Genomic DNA, 20825 nt, shown 5'->3' on the forward strand with positions numbered 1-20825 from the left:
CTGTAGAGGGGAAATTGAAACCAGACTGTCAAAGCCTTACTTTGACTTTCTCCTGTGTATATATTAGAAAAAAAGAACAAGCAATATTTGATTGGAATTTAAAATAATTTTTGATTCACAACTTCAAGTATAGCAGCAGCTATGGAACAGAAGTAGAGAAACTGAGCTTTTTGCAGTTACAGAACAATTGCATAGAACTTTTGATGGGTTAATTTCAGATGCAACTTTGAGATTTTTGGGGAGTGGCGCCTGAAAATTAGGTTGGGATTTTGATTATTTCATTACTTTGAAGAAATTTGCATTCGATCGTTGCTGAAACCACCATCGACAATTCAATGCCTAAAACCATTAATCTTTACCACAGTGTTTAATGATCCAATTTTCTTGAACAGCTTTTTTGCCCTTACCCATTTCCTCACTGAATTAGTTGGAAAATTGTAATTAGTTTGAACAAGCGTCTCTTGAAGTTGGCTCTAGTTTTCTAATTAAAATCTAGTTTAAAGTTAAAAGGAAATACCTCGAGCTTTAACTTAATTGTCATCATCATCATGTTATCATGTTAATTCCATCTGTGTGTGTGCATGTTTGTCTGTGTGTTTGTGGTTATTTACATATGTTGTGCAAAGGTGCAGGAAACATCTTTCCCCCCTGTGGTCTCCAATGGTAAACCTCCCCCTGTTGTCCTACCCCAGTCTGCAAAAAATGAACAGGTGTGTGCTAAGTTTGCTCCTAAGGTTGACATAAAACTATGGTTTTCCTACATTCAGGAGCATAATACTTTTTTTTGTTGGTTTTTTTTTTTTTTTTTTGCATGCAGTGGTTCTGCAGTGGAATAACTCTTTTTTTGCCCTAAGCTTAACCCAAGGCCTGACAAACGGCCTTCCCGAAATGATTTCCCTAAAATTCCAGAGGCCATCATTGGGCTGTCCCAAGCAGCCGTACTCTTCTACACCTCTGATATTGCTCAGCTTAAGCTCGGTGTTTCTGGCTCTTTGCCAGCTCATTTGTATTAATTCTGTAGCATTAATTGCATTATTATCTGGTCCAGAGAAGGACTGAGCTTGTGTAAGCCTCGTTTCAGTCTCAGTCATATAATGACAATGTACTCTGACATTGATTATTTTAGCAGTGCTGGATTATATGGCAATGAGTTACTTGTTTTCAACGTTTAGAACATGGAAATGAGCTTATTTTACCCCTTCTCATTGCTCTGCTCTTTTGTTGTCTTAATCCATATCTTTTGTCTCTATGCTTTTCTGTGGGTCACTGGATCCTGACTTGCTGCTGACCATTTTGCTGTTTACATGGCTAGCATACCAAATGCTACAAATCTTCTCAGGTACAGCTTGCTGTGCTGTGGGCTCGACACACTCCTTCAGCTGTAGAGTGCTTGAGTCTAAGCTTGTTCTCCTCTACTGACCCTTCTCTAGCATATATATATATATATATATATACAGTGGGGCAAAAAAGTATTTAGTCAGCCACCGATTGTGCAAGTTCCCCCACTTAAAATGATGACAGAGGTCAGTAATTTGCACCAGAGGTACACTTCAACTGTGAGAGACAGAATGTGAAAAAAAAATCCATGAATCCACATGGTAGGATTTGTAAAGAATTTATTCGTAAATCAGGGTGGAAAATAAGTATTTGGTCACCTCAAACAAGGAAAATCTCTGGCTCTCACAGACCTGTAACGTCTTCTGTAAGAAGCTTTTCTGTCCCCCACTCGTTACCTGTATGAATGGCACCTGTTTGAACTCATCATCTGTATAAAAGACACCTGTCCACAGCCTCAAACAGTCAGACTCCAAACTCCGCCATGGCCAAGACCAAAGAGCTTTCGAAGGACACCAGGAAAAGTATTGTAGACCTGCACCAGACTGGGAAGAGTGAATCTACAATAGGCAAGCAGCTTGGTGTGAAAAAATCAACTGTGGGAGCAATCATCAGAAAATGGAAGACATACAAGACCACTGATAATCTCCCTCGATCTGGGGCTCCACGCAAGATCTCATCCCGTGGGGTCAAAATGATCATGAGAACGGTGAGCAAAGATCCCAGAACCACACGGGGGGACCTGGTGAATGACCTGCAGAGAGCTGGGACCAAAGTAACAAAGGTCACCATCAGTAACACACTACAACGGCAGGGAATCAAATCCCGCAGTGCCAGACGTGTTCCACTGCTGAAGCCAGTGCATGTCCAGGCCCGTCTGAAGTTTGCCAGAGAGCACATGGATGATACAGCAGAGGATTGGGAGAATGTCATGTGGTCAGATGAAACCAAAGTAGAACTTTTTGGTATAAACTCAACTCGTCGTGTTTGGAGGAAGAAGAATACTGAGTTGCATCCCAAGAACACCATACCTACTGTGAAGCATGGGGGTGGAAACATCATGCTATGGGGCTGTTTTTCTGCCAAGGGGACAGGACGACTGATCCGTGTTAAGGACAGAATGAATGGGGCCATGTATCGTGAGATTTTGAGCCAAAACCTCCTTCCATCAGTGAGAACTTTGAAGATGAAACGAGGCTGGGTCTTCCAACATGACAATGATCCAAAACACACCGCCCGGGCAACAAAGGAGTGGCTCTGTAAGAAGCATTTGAAAGTCCTGGAGTGGCCTAGCCAGTCTCCAGACCTCAACCCCATAGAAAATCTGTGGCGGGAGTTGAAAGTCCGTGTTGCTCGGCGACAGCCCCAAAACATCACTGCTCTCGAGAAGATCTGCATGGAGGAATGGGCCAAAATACCAGCTACTGTGTGTGCAAACCTGGTAAAGACCTATAGTAAACGTTTGACCTCTGTTATTGCCAACAAAGGTTATGTTACAAAGTATTGAGTTGTATTTTTGTTATTGACCAAATACTTATTTTCCACCCTGATTTACGAATAAATTCTTTACAAATCCTACCATGTGGATTCATGGATTTTTTTTTTTTCACATTCTGTCTCTCACAGTTGAAGTGTACCTCTGGTGCAAATTACTGACCTCTGTCATCATTTTAGGTGGGGGAACTTGCACAATCGGTGGCTGACTAAATACTTTTTTGCCCCACTGTGTGTATATATGTGTGTGTGTGTGTGTGTGTGTGTGTGTGTGTGTGTATATATATATATATATATATATATATATATATATATATATATATATATATATATATATAGCTAAGATACTGTGCAGGACCCTCAAGCTCCCAGGCCTCTGGTAGAGGACCCGAGCTTGAAGGATAAACCGCCCGCAGGGGCGTGCTGGGTGTTTTTTTTTTAATATTTATATATATATATACACAAACTAAATTTTTTTTGTGCCTGCCTACTTGTCTTTAAAATCATTGATGCAGAGGCCTGGAGTGTACTACTGCGGCATAAAAACTTCTCAAGATCTCAAGATTTATTTTTACCACTGCTCCATTTCATTTACAGTGGACTCGGTGTGTCATGCTGCTCTGTAATGGTGTTGTTGCTTTTGCGCTATACAAATACATGTACATACTGAAGCTATATTGTCATAATTCGTCAGTTAACAGCTTTTAACACTTCTTATTAGGTGCATGTCAGTGACATGGAAAGCTAAATTACTAACATTAACATTTCTGATATACATACCTTACTGTGCATAACTGTGACTGTTAATAAGAGGGCATGAGTTTTATGCTCTCTCCACAAACCCACACGTGTGGTTAAATGCATCCTGCTAATCAGTGCATTATTTTTGTTACAGTATTTCTTATAGTAATACAATCATTATTAAGGACTTTATGGTAAATGTGTTGGTGAATCACTTATTTGGGTGGTGTTGCACTGTTGTTGGCCTTGCTGCAGTGTTCGTGTTATACTTTTTACACATTCTGACCTATTGTTTTACTTTTCTCCACAACTCTGCATTTTTATTGTTTCTTCATGCGGTTGTGTCAGTTGAATCTCTATAGGTGTTGAAATAACTTACTGATTTCTTCCCTTGTCCAGTCCAAACTTGTTGAGGATCCCGTGGCCATCCTTCAGGCAGCACACTCAGCTGCAACTAAGGTCTGATAATGGCTACAGCTGGTTGTAATTCTGGTTGCATCCCGAAGTGTTTCAAGTGGAATGTCCTTTTTTGTGTTATTTGTGTGGGACAAACTAGTCGTGAGTGTCACAGAAAGCCTAGTGAATGACATTCAGCACCCATAAAGCTCAAATTAACCTTCCCTATAGACTTACTCAATGTAGTTAAATCTGAGTAAAGGAATAGAAGTACCCTACTCAGTCAGTACTTATTAGTTAATAAAATTAGTTGCATTTCAAGGAAGAAACTACTATTTGGTGCATATTCACTGTTTGTACCTATTTTATTACCTCCAAACACTTGACTTGATTTAACTTGTTTGGCTTTATGCTGTATGTGTGTCTCTGTTCAGTTCAAGCAGGTCGTGCATTTTTTTCCCATATGTGATTGGTTTGGACTTGGTTGTGATAAATCCCTCCTGCATTTTAACCTTCCACCTTAAATGTCTTTATAGTGAGCATATTAACTGCACCTCTGAGTTAATCACTGTGTGAGCTCTGAAAGGTTCATAAAAGGAGAGTCATGGGAAGTCTAGTTCTTCTGTGGAGGGCTGCTTTTGTAAATGACATAAATATAGGAGGTGTGAAATGAAAACATACTTTTCTCAAATCCATATAGCCCTCCACTCAGTGAACTGAAATCCTTTTGAAAGTCCATTATGCAGCTGTATGATTTATTAATCAGTGATCCAATAGAAATTGGTTATACAGGTTTTCATATACTGATTTTCACCTCTAACAGGTAAAGACTGAGGAGCAGCTGACAGCAGAGAAAACCTGGTATAACACTGAGAAAGTATGGCTTGTCCACAAGGATGGATTTTCCTTGGGTTAGTAAAATGTCTGTATTTAAATAAATTATGCATTATAGTGCATTTAGATGGAGTTTATTGTGGGTTTTTTACCCTTTATTTATAACTATATTAAAACAAACGTACTTTTTTTCTGCTTTTCCTGGTATGGTCTGTTTCTGGTTGACCTTTTATTACATAACTGTAAATGTGGGTGTGTGAAGCATTGGAAATGCTTTTGAAATTTTGATGTTATCAGGCTGCTCATTTTACCTCAGGCTGCATGTGATTAAACCAACCATGTTTTCAAAACTTACATTTCAAAACTTACTTACATTTTATTAAATCTCTGACACTATTGAAAGAGATACAGTTGCCACATAGTATTATGCAAAATGAAATGAAACTTTTGCACTCAGGTTGAAATGATGTGTCATAAGTAGTTAACTCCACACTTTGTGGTGGTGCAGCAACTCTCCTGAAGATGGAGACAGGCAGTCTGCCAGAGGGGAAGGTGAAAATCCGCCTGGAGAGTGATGGATCTTTATTGGATGTGGATGAAGACGATGTAGAGAAGGTATTTAATCATCTCATCATTTGTGAACCTCATTAATTACAGATGACACTTGTGAGCTCTTCTGACTTTGAACTCTAGGCAAACCCTCCAGCGTTTGACCGAGTGGAGGACTTGGCCTCTCTGCAGTATCTGAACGAGTCGAGTGTGATGCACTCTCTGCGGCAGCGGTATGGCAGCAACCTGGTGCACACCCACGCTGGGCCCAACATGGTGGTCATTAACCCCATTAGTGCCCCTTCAATGTATTCGGAGAAGGTAGGCTCTAGCCAGTACATGTGACACATCTCTTGTGGGAGAGTATAAATGAGAGTGTAGTGAGGAGAAAATGCATTTCCAATGGTAGTAATCCATGTAAAAACACTATAATTTTGCTTTTCTTTCCAGGTGATGCAAATGTTCAAGGGCTGCAGAAGAGATGACACTGCTCCTCACATTTATGGATTAGCACAGGCTGCCTACAGGAACCTGCTGACTACTCGCCAGGATCAGTCCATTGTATTGCTGGGCAAGAGTGGAAGTGGCAAGACCACTAACTGTCAACACATCATCCAGTATCTGGTTACAGTCGCAGGAAGCACCAACAGAACATTCTCCAGTAGGTTGGAAAGGATGTCCTCTGAATTAAAATAAATAAATAAATAAATAAAATTTAGCTAATATTATGATTGATGTTGTTGAGTCCCCCTCCCCAATAACAGCGTATGATCTTTATTGTAGCGGAAAAATGGCAGGCAGTCTACACTGTTTTGGAGGCTTTTGGGAATGCTTCTACGTGCATGAATGGCAATGCTAGTCGCTTCACCCACATTGTTTCCTTGGACTTTGACCAGGCGGGCCTGGTGACCTCAGCCTCTATCCAGGTACAGATAAGCACATTTATTAATTAACTCACTTGGACTCAACTGTTGAATTTATTCCTAATGAATAACTGATTTTCATTCCAAATCAAATTCAAATTTTATTTGTCACGTACACAGTCATACACAGTACGATATGTAGTGAAATGCTTGGACAACTGCTCGTGACCTAAAGAAAACAAAAAAGGAAAAGGCTATGAATAAGATAGGAAATAAATATGAAAAATTAAAAAGGGTAAATTTAACTAGGAAGGAATAAAATATAAATTAAGGTTAAAAATGAAATAACTGTACAACACAAATTAGAATGAAGGGTAAATTTAACTGGGAGAACAAGATAAAATATATAAATTAAAGTTGAAAATAAAATAACTGTACAACAAAATACACAATATAGAACTATATAAGAATGTATGAAGAAATATAAATAAATATATACACAATAACAGCAGCGTGATTTAAGTAATGAAGTGAAAACAATGTCCAGAATGTCCAGACATAAAGTGGTGTATATTTTCACCAAACTCAGTCTTTGTTATTATGCTCACCTGCTCATAATATTGTATTTCTGCCATCCTTTCAATATTGTGTTCTGCCCTGGTCTTTCAGACAATGCTTTTGGAGAAGATGAGAGTGACAAGAAGACCAGATGGAGAGTCCACTTTTAATGTTTTTTACTATCTAATGGCTGGAGTAGATAGCTCTCTGAGGTAGGGATTAATACACTCATGTCAATTACTACCTAAATCCACTACAGTACTGCATTGGTTTTTACATAGATATATTGTAGTTCTCTATAATGCTGCCTTTTCTTCCTATTTTCCCTTTGATCCTAAATGTGTTCACTAATGTCTTGTAAGTTATTTATTTTTTAAATTTCTTCATTAGAACTGAGCTGCACCTTAACCACTTTGCTGAAAGCAGTGCCTTTGGAATCATGCCACAGACTAAGGTAAATGCATCCTGATACTAGAAGTTTGGCTTGTTTTGTCCAACCAGGAATGGAAGGGGAAAAGTTTACTTAAAGATTTACCCACCCAAAAAAGAAGCTCAAGTTATGTTTGTGTGAATCTGCCAGGCAGAGGATAAACAGCGGGCCTCTCAGCAGTTTTTCAAACTGCAAGCAGCCATGAAGGTTCTGGGGATCAGCGGTGATGAGCAGAGGGCCCTCTGGCTCATCCTTGGGGCCATTTACCACCTTGGGGCTGCGGGAACCACCAAGGGTAAGATTGCTTGAATGCACTCCTGCACAACTGCATCACCTATTGGAGATGACGTTTGTTCTGCTGTTATAGAACAGGCTCCAGTGACAAAGCAAAATGCTGTTTTTGATTTGTGCACACAATGAAAAATAATTATGGTGAAATTACCTTTGTTAGCCCAAATAGTTTTTGTAACACTTTGTAATTTGACAGATATCAAGCTGGCATTATCTCACTGTTGGCAACATGTGCTGTGTGATGCAATCACATGTAATCACAATGACTGAATAATACATTTATTTATACGTTAAAAGTACACAGTGCACAGCTGCTCCAATGATCAATAGCTGAACATTTAAATCTAGGCCATTGCAGAAAATGTTATACTTTAGATCTTAGCACATTTGCGTAGAGTGGGGGGTGGGTGGTGGTGGTGGTGGGCTGGAATCATTCAAGACTTTGTGGTACAGAATTATTGCTGCCTTTATAGTATGTGGCTGCCAGTGAAGTAATACATTGTATTTTTTATTTAATCTGAACCCCTGTCGGATTTACCTTTATCATTCCTTACTGCATGAACATATTAAATAAACAGAGCACTGTTTGTGGTTGAGTAACTGAAACTAATGACAAACTTCTTGAATCTAATTGCTTGGAAACACCGTTGCTGCTCACGGAGAGAAAAACCTTGATCTAATTCTTGACAAACATTTATTTTGTCATAAAGATGCATTACAGGACTAATGGGAACAGCAGTTCTCACGAACACAAGAACTTGGTTCTGTCTAAAGCTGTTCGAATGATGAAACCTAATGTAACAGATTGTTTTCCTTTAGAGTAATAGAACGGCCCTTTTGTCAGGATTTGACTAACTTTTTAAAATTAGATAGCTGACATTTGTAAAAGCTGTAGCTGCCACAAAGATTTTTATTTTAGGTGAGTTAATCATCACATCCTTTTTTTGTCATTATAAAAGGCCACTGGAAGGATAGAAAGGATAGAATTAACCATTTAAGTCCTTTCAAAACACAGATTTAAGTGTTTATTTATATTTAGCATTGACTTTTTGGTTGATGAAATTTGTTTTGTTTTAATTTTAACTGAGGTTAAGTGGGCATATTTACACAGATGAGCAAATGAAAAACTGTCCATTTAAGGATTTAATTGCTGTTGTAGTGCAAATAAATTAATTACCGAATAGCAGGATAATATACAACAGAGAAACCACAAAAAAATGTGATAACAGTGGCAATAGTGCTGAATTTTGTGCTTTTTGATACGTTTGCTCACTCTTCAGTGCCTGTCTGTAATTGCCAGTTACTTATGAGAATAGCTTGCCAAATAATTTGCAGTGATCCCCTCCAGCTGGCTCCCAATATTTCTGATGGCAGAATAAAGCAGGGAATAGTTAAAAAAAAATCAATAAATACTGTCTGTTATTGGGAATAAAAATTCTGAACAACTTTCTGCTTGGCAATACATTTGATTGGTGTCTTCGTTTTCAAAATGAATTCTTATGAAGAAGCAATGTCAGGGGTAGGAATAGGAAGTCATTGAGAGGCCTGTCTATGGGAATATTTATTAATGATAATAGTCTACAGTCTAGACCCTTTTGTACCAAGGGCCTAGTTTGCATTTTGGTTATCAAAAGGAGTAATAAACAGATTATGAAATAAATCCATTGGCAGTGTAACTTTATCCTGGTACACAAGAGGGCAGCAGTGATCTCCAAAACCTAGTTAAGGGACCACCTGAAATGAACTTAGTTTTCTCTGTATATTGTGTAGTGAACACTTACATCGAATAAGTATAGATAGGAGACTTAGCATACTCTTTCTGTGTACTTAAGAAGAAATAGTGTACATATGTAATTTTCTTTTATTATCTTTAAAAGCTGTACAGCCATCTGCTGTTTGATTCTGCAATGTTCATTCATGTTGGTAAACCCACTTTGCTCTTTTTGATGTTTTAGTGGAATTTAAGTAATTGTGCTGCCTGGTATCTATCAAAGTAAATATTTAAATGCCTTTGCTTGTCTTCATAACTAGCCTTATCAATAAGAGAAGTATACAAGGCTTCTGCAGTACTGATGAGACAGATAGAGCCCACTACTTTGTCTGAAATCCCACAGTTTCTCTCTTAAGTCTTAGAAGATACCACTTCATGGTGGATTAAAACTGAAGCTGGCACTCATATCTTTATGTTAGCATCACTCAGCCGCTAGATTGAGGGAAAGTTAGTTTTCCCAACAGCAGTCTTTATGTAAATAAATAAATTATGTCCCCTAATGATAAATTTCGCTTTCATTCTCAATAAGATAAAAGGGGCAATTATAATTTCAATTTAATAGACATTTTTTCAGTATTAAACAATTGAAATAAGGTTTTTACTTTATAGATGTGTGTGTGTGTGTGTGTGTGTGTGTGTGTGTGTGTGTGTGTGTGTGTGTCTCCATCTCCACAGTAGTTAAATGTATTCAGACTACCACCCTTTTGAACATGCTTTTAGTGCATGTTTTTATCAGCTGTGTCAGTGTCAGTTCGACCAGACACATAATCCTACCCTGTCACAGACAGTATTGTCACAAAGTCACCATGTGCCTGCAATAGTTGGCAGAAGGGCTAATGGAGGTTTTCATGCACGTGTCTCAGCTGGCAGGAAACAATTTGCACGTCATGAGTGGGCTCAGAAGGCAGCCTACCTGCTGGGCTGCACCCTGGAGGAGCTCTCCTCTTCCATCTTCAAGCACCAGGCCAAGGGCACCCTGCCCAGAGCCAGCACTATTCGCCAGGCTTCTGACGAAAATGGCACGGCAGATGCAGGTACTCCACGCCACATTTACCACCATATTCTTTACTCTTTATTCCTCACAGTACCCCCCTTTCTCCCTACCTTTTCTTTTTTGTCACTCTCATTCTATTTACACTTGCACACGCATATGTTGCTGCTCATCACTCAAAGGGAAAATGCAAGGGAGAGAAAAAGTAAAGCTTATCTTGGTAATGAATACCACAGCTTTACAATGGCTATTGACAGATAGGTGCGCATACTATGTTGGGACAAGTAATTTTGGATCCACTCTTCATTCATTGTCCCTGAAATCATAATTGCCTCACATTGATTTTTCACACGTGTTGGTTCATCAAGACTGCAGTACATTCTGAAGGGCATGACGACTCAGTTAAAGGTCTTTCACAGTAGGGATGGACAGAAATGACCTTTGTTTCTCCTTCCCTGCATCTCCCCTCATTCATGAGCATATAGTCATTGACGTGTGTGCACACATGAATATATCGCCTATGCAACAATAAACTCACTTATGTGATGGTGTAATGAATTATGAAAGCTTAACAGGTGGCCATTGCCTCTAGGCACAGACATGAGTATTCAGTTTGATTTGACCGTTTCCAAAACACCTGATCCCTAAATGACACTGCTTCAGAAAGACACTTTTGTAGGTATTTTCAATACCTTCTAACTCAGAAAATAATGTGTTTGAATACCATGGAAATGTAGTTCCTTTTTAAATCAAATGCTTTGACTATAGTTTCAGTAAAGCTTTTACAGTTCAACATGTTGACATTCCTCCTTCCTATTCAACTGGTTCTTGTGTTATTTGCTGATGGAGATATTGTGAATTAGCTATTGAGGATTTGTTCTGACTCTGTGCGTTTTTATATCAGCATTCAAAGCAACAGCAATGGAGTGTTTAGAAGCCATGGCATCCGGGCTTTACTCTGAACTCTTCACTACCGTCATTTCTCTAATAAACCGGTTAGTATTTCTTCTCTGGTGTGTTACTGACAGTACATTACATTTGTAATGAAGATGTCATGATTGTGCTGAACCGGTATGCAACAGAAAAATGTAGATGCCTCATGTCACTTTTAGTAACCATCATTTGTGTTTAAACAAGAATGTTTGAATGGTTTCAGAGTATTAGAGCCAGTTTTATTTCAGTTAGGGATATAGTGGCATGAGATGAGGTTATATCAAGAGGTTGTCAAATATGGCACTGCTAATGTTATGTGTGTGTATGTATTTACCATGTTTGCTTAAGGGCTCTGAAATCCAGCCAGCACTCCCTGTGTTCTCTGATCATTGTGGACACACCAGGCTTTCAAAACCCAAGGCTGGCTAAGCGTGAATGTGGTGCAACCTTTGAAGACCTGTGCCACAACTACACTCAAGAGCGTCTGCAGACCCTCTTCTACCAGCGTACTTTTGTTCAGGAGCTGGAGCGATACAAAGAGGTAATGCCATGTAAAGTATTATGCACCGTGCATACAAACAGCCTCATTCTCATTGTTTCTGCCTTCCTCCTACCCTTTCTCTCCCCTTGTCTGGTCCTTTCTCTCAGATATATCAACTCCAATAGAGTATGTGTACACACATCAGATACACTATCTGTTCTACCTGTCACAAGCTGTGACAAGTCAAAGTAGTTCATGTGTTAGACCTTCTCATTAGTGATGCCAGTCTTCACCGCTTCTGCCAAGATCAAAGTAAAGTCACTCACAGCTGCCTGTGGGAGAAACGCCCAGCTGCACAGCAGTGCTGTTGTTCCCTAAAGATCTATTCTACTTCTGTCCTCTTTAACGTTCTGTCTAGCAGGACTGGACCATCATAACTATGGGTGTAGTCATCCCATAGGATTTAGTGTTTTTGAGGACAAATAGAAAGTTTTCTTTCATTACTTACAGTTATGTCTCAATTCATTGCAACAATGTTTTTATTAAAAACTCACCTGATATCACACTGGAGTTACCCAGACATCCTGATTATATTGCTTCAGATACATTGCTTCTGAAAAAGGATCCTGGGATTTCCCACCCACATCCTTTGCATGGCAGAAATGGAGTTGGAATGAGATGAAATATTGCATAAATGCGTGTAGTGTAATTCCCTCTTGTCAGTACATCTTGAAAACATAAGAACCTGTGAAAGTGTCATTGTAAACTGGGTCAAACTCATTTAAAACGGCACACAGTCTTAACAATCACAGTGACAGGCAGGCGGGTTAAATTGTGATACACACAACCGGCACACACAGTATGCCTTTATATTTTTGAATAAATTGCTGTTGGGCGCTCTAGCTTTCTGGCTAGTATTTTTTTTTTTTCTGTTTTTTGCGTTCCTCTGTACATGGACTCTCCGCAGCAGAGAACAAAAATCAGTGGGGAGACTTCACATACACAGTCAGCTTGAACACTGGCATCTGTCGTGGCCACATTATTAGCATGCCAGCATTTTCTCCCCTTTCTGGAGCATGATCCACTCTGTTACCATGCACTGTTACTTTATCTCTTAATCTTTATAGCTATAGCTTTATCTCAGATAATTTTTATCATGTGCCACATTAATCTAGAAATGACTAATGGAGCTGCAACCAAAATGGTCAAATCTTTATGGCTTAATAACAATGTATTTGTTCTTTTTTTTTTTTTTTAAACCAAGTTAAAATAGTTGTAGTTAACCTATAAAATGCTATTACATTTTGGAGCTGTGGTAAAATATAAAGACTTGAGACTGTGACAGCTGTTATATGCTAAAAAGCAAGGTACACTCTAGACAGGTTGCTAGTCATTGACAACGCCTAACACAGAAACGGATAATTAGACATTCTCAGAACCAGGCCTATGGGCAATTTACAATCACCAGTGCACCTAAGATGCATGTCTTTGGACTGTGGGAGGACACCAGAGTATTCAGAGAGAACCCACACAGGAAACCCCCAGCTGGATGGTAGGTCTTGAACTTACTCGCTGTGAGGCAGCAGTTCTAACCACTGTACCATTGCCTCTCTAAAAATCTTCTGCTCTCTGTCGCTTTCTCATTTATCCTGTTAATAGTTCAAAACTAAAAAATATATATTTTGCTAACTTATTGGTCTATGACAGTGGGTTTCAAATGGCCTAGCATTCAAAATCCTATTTTTTGACATCATAGGTCATTAGTTTGTCAATCTCTTTGCTGTCCTCCAGGAAAACATAGAACTTTCCTTAGACGACACAGAAACCAGCACGTCTCTGTCTGTGGCAGTGGTAGACCAAGCTTCGAGTCAAGCACTGGTACGCTTGTTTTATTGTCTTTCTTCATTTTATTGTCACACATCTAACTTGCATAATTTCTCATTTCCCTTGGTTTTAGTACCATAAAATGTTTGATTTTCAGATGTTAATGTTAATCCCTGGGTACAATATATTGTTTTTTTAATTAAGAAAAAAATTGAATAATGTCTCTAAGCATCAGAAGACTTCTCTCTATGTTAGACTTGTTTGGCAGAGACTAGAAAGAGAGGGTGGGAGCAAGAAAAGAAAGGTTAGAGAATTGACTTCAAGAAAGAAAATCAATGTTTGGCCTTTCCAGCCTATGATCTGCACCATGGAAACAGAAATGGCCGAGTTTAGAGAGTCCATAGATCACTTTGCTGTAATTCCAATGTGTTTGGTTTGAGTGCTTTACTTTTTAAAGGGTCCCCACTCTAATGGGAATGTCATCAAAAGCAGTGAACTGTAGTACATCACACTAAAAACCGAAGGGTAAAAATAACACAGATTCTTCAAAGTAATTTCTAAAGTCAGCTATAAAGATCTATGCTGTTTAGAGTGCAAAGACATTTTGATCAAAGATTTTTTTTTTTTTTTTCCCTCACAGATATTTTTTTTTCCTGTTGTAGCTCAGACATCTGTTATCACAAACAGCCTTAATGCTTGATTCATTGCAAGCCTCATAGTTGTCACATGTCTTCTCCAAACTGATAACCTGTTTTGTATTTGTAGTCAGCGTAGTGTGCACTGCTGATAAGGATGTCTCCAGTGCAACTTCTGATGGCTGCTAAAGCATTTTTTGGTTTTGTGGATTTGCTTCTTAAGCCACAGTTCCCAGGGTGGATTTAGACAGTAGCTACCTTTCTCATGAGCTTGAACAACAAGATGGTTATGCTCAATGTCTCTGACTTAAAAGTGAACGCTTCAGTGTGTTATGTATTATGGTGACATATATTTGGCATACCCTTATTCAACAATGACATGCTAATTGTGTAACTAATTGCATTATTTAAAATTTTCTCCCTTTATACTTTCCACATTTTCCCTATTTTAATTGTGTGGAATAAGTTAAAACTGTTATGACGGTATTATTGCAGTAAACTGCTAAAAGTATGCTCACATCACAAATGCTATTGAAACTTAAATTTCCGCTGCTAACAATATCTCCATGTCTGTGATACACTGCTCAGACTGGGAAAACAGAGGGCAAAGTATTTTCGCTGACATTTAGAATGGTTTATATGTAAGCAAACGCTCACTACAGAGGCCAGCACCAGGCATTTGAAGGATATTTTTTATAATTAATACTTATTGCTTTGTCATTATTGTTTGTAGGAGGTGGATAATAATATCTTAAATATATTGTGACTCATCAATATATTCCATTAAACACTAACATGAACTAGATGTTTATTACTCATGTTTGACATTCCTTTTGTAAAATCTTTTGCATAGAGGGTCATAAAGGTAAAACAGAATTGTGTGTGTGTGTGTGTGTGTGTGTGTGTGTGTGTGTGTGTGTGTGGGTGTGTGTGGGTGTGTGTGGGTGGGTGGGTGGGTGGGTGGGGGGGGGGACAGGTACGGACAGTGCGAACAGATGAGGCCCGGGGTCTGTTGTGGTTGATGGAGGAGGAGGCACTGCAGCCTGGGGGTTCAGAGGAAACACTGTTGGGACGCCTGTTTAGCTACTATGGACCTGCTGAGGGCGAGAGTAAAGGCAAGGGGAAGATGCACACACAGACACACATGCATAAGGTCGCACTAATACAAATAGTGATCTTCTCAGAAATGAACAGAAAATCCTTGTATTTTCATTTTCAAAAAGAATAAAAAAAAAATAAAAACAAAGATGTTCATTAACATTATATATTGTATGGGTATATATAAACTCCCCTTTTGTTTTATAGTACGTTGTATTGTCTCAGTTTAAATGAGCTCATTAAAGCTATACTATAATATGGAATTTCCAAATCACAATATCTCGTTTAATTTGACCAGTTGCTGTTGTTCTGCAGAGCAGTCACAGATATCCGATTCATATGTTTCTTAGCAATTTTCTAACAATAAGAACTGAAGCTTTTAAAAAGTTCCCTAATAGAGCTAGAAAATTGTACGCAAATTGTCATTTTAGTACTCCAAAACAACAGCTGGTGGATTCTCATTAAAGCTACTTTTGGCTGCTCCCTTATTCACAAGGGGTCGCCACAGTGGGTAGCTCCACAGCTTCGATTTGGCAGATTTATTTATTTCTTTTTTTTACGCCCGTTGCCCTTCCTGACGCAGCCCCAAAGGGATTTGTCTCCTCCTAGCATCAAATAAGGGAGCTTTCATTTGCTAGGCGAATGTGTAAACCACTACACTATGGAGCCACTCAGCTTCAGAATTCTCATTAAAACTCTTCATATAGGTCAGATTTGAGCTCCTCTGTTTCGTCTATCAGCTCTCTGATGACCTAGTGGCAGACAGTTATATCGTCTATGAAAGTGGAGTATGGTTGGATCTAAATGTCTCACACTAAAACTACACGGATAAAGTGGCCCATTAAACAATAAGGTTTACTAGGAACAGACTGTTCATCATGATGTTTTTATCAGTAAAATCTATGCAGGTTTGTGACAGGCGGCACACACCAGACTAATTAGGATGTGATGAATTTACTTGCTTTGTTAAACTCATGCAGACAGTAAACCCCTTTCTGAAGTCTTGAATATGATTTTTCTCATTATCTCGCTGTATATGTATCTAATAGATTTTACACTGGATCCCCCATTTACTTTAGGTCACACTTTCCTGTTGAAAAGTGAAAAAGATCATAATTTCCTGCTGGGCCACAGCCATGGGACAGACTGGGTGGAGTATGATGCACGAGGGTGGCTCAGCTATGCCAAGCAGAATCCCGCCTCTACCAATGCTGCGTCCCTCCTACAGGACTCGCAGAAGTAAGTATCCACCATGCAGGAGTTGTTGTTCCTTGGTGTTGCAGACTTGAATTATAAAACATCACACTCTGAATTACGGCATCTCTTACAGAAAGATCATCGGCTCATTGCTCATGAACCGCACAGGTGGAACCACAGTTTTGTCCGGGTCTGTTGCTGGCCTTGAAGGTGTTTCCCAGCTGTCTTTGCGCCGGGCTACTAGCATGAGGAAATCCTTCGTCACAGGAGTAGCTGCCATCAAGAAGAAGTCTTTGTGCATTCAGATAAAACTTCAAGTGGTGAGAGCATAGGGTGTGATGGCTACTTGGGGATGTGGGGCACCACAAGGCACAACAAAACATGCTGTTGTAAATATGAGAAGTTTTAAATTTGTTTTTGACTCTACCTGAAGTCTTATAAATGAAGTAGAGCCGGTTGTTTAGCGACAACAGAGAAAACGACATTAAGCCATTAAGAAGTTTTGTTTTAGTGGCTGCATAGTGTAGCGGTTTACACATTTGCCAAACAAGAATCCTGTTTCAGTCCCTTGAAGAGACATTACTTTGGTGTTGCATTAGAAAGAGCATCTAGTGTTTTATGTTTTATTTATTATTTAAAAAAAATGAACATGTGGAGCTACCTGGTGTGGTGAACCCTTGTGAATATGGGAGCAGCTCAAAACAGCTGCTATTACTACTACTACTACTAATGCTGTTATCAGTACCACTACTTTTAAGAAGAACATATTTCTCAACAAGAGAGTCAAAAACTAAAAACCTTAACTTGTGCTTTATTAGAAGACGCTGCATTAACTCTTGACCTGTTCCCACCAGGCTGCTTATAATCCTGCTCTGTCCTTTTCAGGATGCGCTTCTTGACATGTTGCGGAGGTCCAGGATTCAGTTTGTTCACTGCATATTGCCCAAGGCGGATGCCCTCAAGGCGCTGAGTGGATCTCTGTTCAAAGGAGTGGAATGTGAGACTCAAGGGGAGAGTGGAGATCCTAGCTTAATGCAGCTAGATGTAGCCTTGCTCCGTGCTCAGATACGTGGATCTAAGCTGCTTGATGCTTTAAGAATCTACAGACAAGGTGAGGTAAAGCAAACATACCCCCTTGTCCATGTGTATTAAAAAAAAAAAAAGCCTGTCAGATTAAATCTTATTCAATACCGGTTTTCACAGGTTACCCTGATCACATGGTGTTCTCTGAGTTCCGACGGCGCTTTGATGTGCTGGCACCGCATCTCACCAAGAAGCACGGAAGAAATTATATAGTGAAGGACGAGAAGAGAGTAAGTCAGTCACTGAGAGAGGGAGTAAAATGTACAGCTGTGCCGCTAGCCAAGCACAGTGAAGATTGATGATGTGAGGAGGCAGCTTCATGACCTGATCTCAACAGCCTGATGTCAGCAGCCTACTGACAGAGACATAAAGCTTCATCAGGGCTAATAGTAAAGACCTAATCAGCTTAACTTCATCACTATAATGCCTGTGAAAGAAGCTGATCAATATCAGGTCTTAGAAAGTGCTTTACTGCAAACAAAAATAAAAATGCCTATTTTTCTAAATGCCATGGTTATTACACTGTGACAGTACTGCTTTTGTTGGTTTTAATTTAAATTTATAAAAAATGTGGATGGCTTGAGCTTCATTATAAAGACCTATGAAAGAAACATGAGTTGAAGAGTAGTAGAGAAAAATACAGAAGTTTCTTTCTGCAGAGAAATAAGAAAGCAAGGTAGAGAATGTGGGTAGGGGTGAATATAACTCCTTTCCCCTGTGTCAGTGTGTTGGAGCTGAGTTTCTGTGGAAACACTGGCAAACAAAAGCCCCTCAGTATTCGTGGCAAACCTCTCTTGGTGTAATCTAGATGTGGTCTTTCAAAGTGGAGTCTCAAGTAGAGAGAAGAGGCTCAGACAACAATAGACGGACAGTATACACAGGCTGAACAGGGAGAGGGGGGGCTCCAGTGTTTGGGTTGGTGTAACTCTACATGGGATGTGTGTGTTTAGAGCTGCAACTAGGTCAAGAAAAACAGGGGATCATGATGAATAGACTAGGTGCAGGTGGATCTTAGGGGGCAAGTTGTAATTGGTTTGTTGTATTTTTTCTTTTGCATCCCGACTTGGTTTTAAAACAAAATCCAGAGTGAGAGAAGAGGAGAAAAAGTGCACTGTAGTTATTAAACATGACAGATAAGGGGGAACTGTAGACCGCTCTATTGTTGTGGTGTCAGTAGCACCACTGGATCCACCTTTTGAAAGGCTGAATGTGTGTTTGTGTGCATGTATGCATTTACTCAGGCTGTAGAGGAGCTTCTGGAGTCCTTGGATTTGGAGAAGAGCAGTTACCACATGGGTCTGAGCAGGGTGAGTAATGCCCACACATCACAAACAAATGAACAGCTTTAAAAATGTATTGAATAAACATTTGCTATGAATTGCTCTGCGTCTGTTTTGAAATTCTCACCACAGAGCAGTAGTACACAACTCTTTTTTTTTTTATGACACTTGCTGTCTGGGGATGTGTGTCTTTCAGTACACCTGTTCCTCTTTGAGGCTTGTTTGCCATCCTTTATTGGAGACCTGCCAAGCCTTGTCCCTTCTTCAAGTTATTTAGCCAGTGGTTACCCAAGAGTCATGTCTCTACCTTGCCCATATATATTACCATATTTACTATGTTTTTTTCAGGTTATTGGAGCAAATTTCTCCTCTTAATGCATTCTGTTTTTCACCACAACCTTAGTATGATTTGCACAGTAAACATTGCTTCAAAATGCACATTAAATCCTATCAGCTGGAAAGCGGCCATCAGTCAAAATGAAATCAAACAGTAAAGTACAAAAGAGGGGGACTTATGCTCCAAGATACTGTACGGTGTGCATGGCCCTTTTATAAAACACATGACAAAAGAATGGTTTGGAGGCGGCTTCACATGGTGCCACACTTTGGAGTGTGAAATGGGCTCAGAAGTAGACATGCACAGTTGGCCATTCACAAAGCATTCCAGTGGTGTCTTGGCAACCTGTCTCACTTGCATGCCAATTACACCAAACCAACTAAAAGCAGTGAATGAGAAGCTCTTGACTGGACAAAATCTGCCATTAGAGATAGCCACATGCCTGAAAGGAACATAGCTGCATAAAGCTACTACATGATGCCTGCATGCAATTTTGAAAATAAAAATAAAAGAATAACAGATTATTTTTTGCCTTGAGAGTTTTAATTAATATTCATTGATACCATTGAATGTATCTTTCTTTGCTACTGCTTTATAGATTTGCTTGCTAAAACAGTTTGATGATTCCCAGCTCTTGCTTTGTTAACATATTATATATGGATTTTGGAATTTAAGGAGCATGGACACTTTGTAGAGCGACCTTAGTTTGAGAAAGTGTGTGTTTGTGTGTGTGTGTGTGTGTGTGTGTGTGTGTGTGTGTGTGCGCGCGCGGTCATCCTGTCCATTTTAATAGCTTCCTGCCATCATATCTGGAATGTATCATGGTACCAAATCCTTCATGGGTATAAACAGGCTATGACATAATGTGCTTTTCTTTGTCTGTTTACCTCTTTTTTTTTTTACCTTTGCCCTAGATTAGAAATGGACAAGGCTGATTGTTCGAGATAACTTAATCACCCGGGTTCTCACTTAGATAAGACTCACTTGACTGTGGATTAAACTGTTTCTTATTGATTAGTTGCTTCAGTGCATTAATTTACCTTTTAACTCCCCTCTGTTTTAACTGTGCTGCTGGGCTTGACATTAAAGCAGGGCCTCTAAATCTCATAATATCAAAAATAACCATAAAATTGTCTGAACTGTTTTACGCTTTGCTAATAAGCATCTGTGTATGATTGTTTCTTGTTATAGCTGTTCTTCAGAGCTGGAACCTTGGCTAAGCTGGAGGAACAGAGGGATGAGCAGACCAAGTGCAATCTAACCCTCTTCCAAGCTGCCTGTAGAGGTTACCTGGCACGGCAAGCCTTCAAGAAGAGAAAGGTATGCGGGATTCTATACTGAAATGAAACGAGCAGTCCAAATGTTGTCATAATCTTAACTGAAGCCTAAATACAACTGTGACAGGTTTTTGTCAACAAAGTTTGAAGGGGAGAAACTTGAATGAATTCACTTTAATTGGAAAAAACAATGTAATTGCAACACACTGTCTATTGTTTTATTTTTAGTTTTTGCACAGCTGAGCAAAATGAAGTAGGTCAAGTAGGTGAAGGATATGCACTTCAGAATTGAGAGCCAATTTTAGATCTAGTTTGTTCTGTTCTTGGGGTAGATATAACCAGCCCTGCTGTAAATCTTCAGCTAATTGCAAATAGGTTCTCTGAATCTATTGGCTGTACCCCATCCCTCGTTGTAATCCATCCAATC

The 20825-nt window shown here is 39.4% G+C and overlaps 1 protein-coding gene across 6 annotated transcripts in view; it reads left to right on the forward strand.

Moving 5' to 3' along the window:
* Positions 1-20825, forward strand: part of LOC113030009 (unconventional myosin-XVIIIa-like) — a 61364-nt gene that overhangs the window by 12542 nt on the left and 27997 nt on the right. For 4 of the 6 annotated variants that reach the window (XM_080307001.1, XM_080307002.1, XM_080306999.1 and 1 more), the window contains exons 3-22: positions 627-710; positions 4790-4877; positions 5309-5415; positions 5494-5670; positions 5800-6010; positions 6133-6275; positions 6882-6982; positions 7161-7224; positions 7351-7495; positions 10126-10296; positions 11158-11248; positions 11535-11727; positions 13459-13545; positions 15103-15241; positions 16304-16463; positions 16555-16741; positions 17307-17532; positions 17625-17734; positions 18746-18811; positions 20313-20441. In XM_080307001.1, coding sequence (XP_080163127.1) covers positions 627-710; positions 4790-4877; positions 5309-5415; positions 5494-5670; positions 5800-6010; positions 6133-6275; positions 6882-6982; positions 7161-7224; positions 7351-7495; positions 10126-10296; positions 11158-11248; positions 11535-11727; positions 13459-13545; positions 15103-15241; positions 16304-16463; positions 16555-16741; positions 17307-17532; positions 17625-17734; positions 18746-18811; positions 20313-20441 — 2679 coding nt within the window. Of the gene's footprint in view, positions 1-626; positions 711-3969; positions 4030-4789; positions 4878-5308; positions 5416-5493; positions 5671-5799; positions 6011-6132; positions 6276-6881; positions 6983-7160; positions 7225-7350; positions 7496-10125; positions 10297-11157; positions 11249-11534; positions 11728-13458; positions 13546-15102; positions 15242-16303; positions 16464-16554; positions 16742-17306; positions 17533-17624; positions 17735-18745; positions 18812-20312; positions 20442-20825 lie in introns of all 6 variants that reach the window. The other 2 variants (XM_026181012.2, XM_026181016.2) reach the window with 2 other exon arrangements.

Source organism: Astatotilapia calliptera, chromosome 10 (genome assembly GCF_964374335.1).
Source record: "Astatotilapia calliptera chromosome 10, fAstCal68.1, whole genome shotgun sequence".
Classification (NCBI taxonomy): Eukaryota; Metazoa; Chordata; class Actinopteri; order Cichliformes; family Cichlidae; genus Astatotilapia; species Astatotilapia calliptera.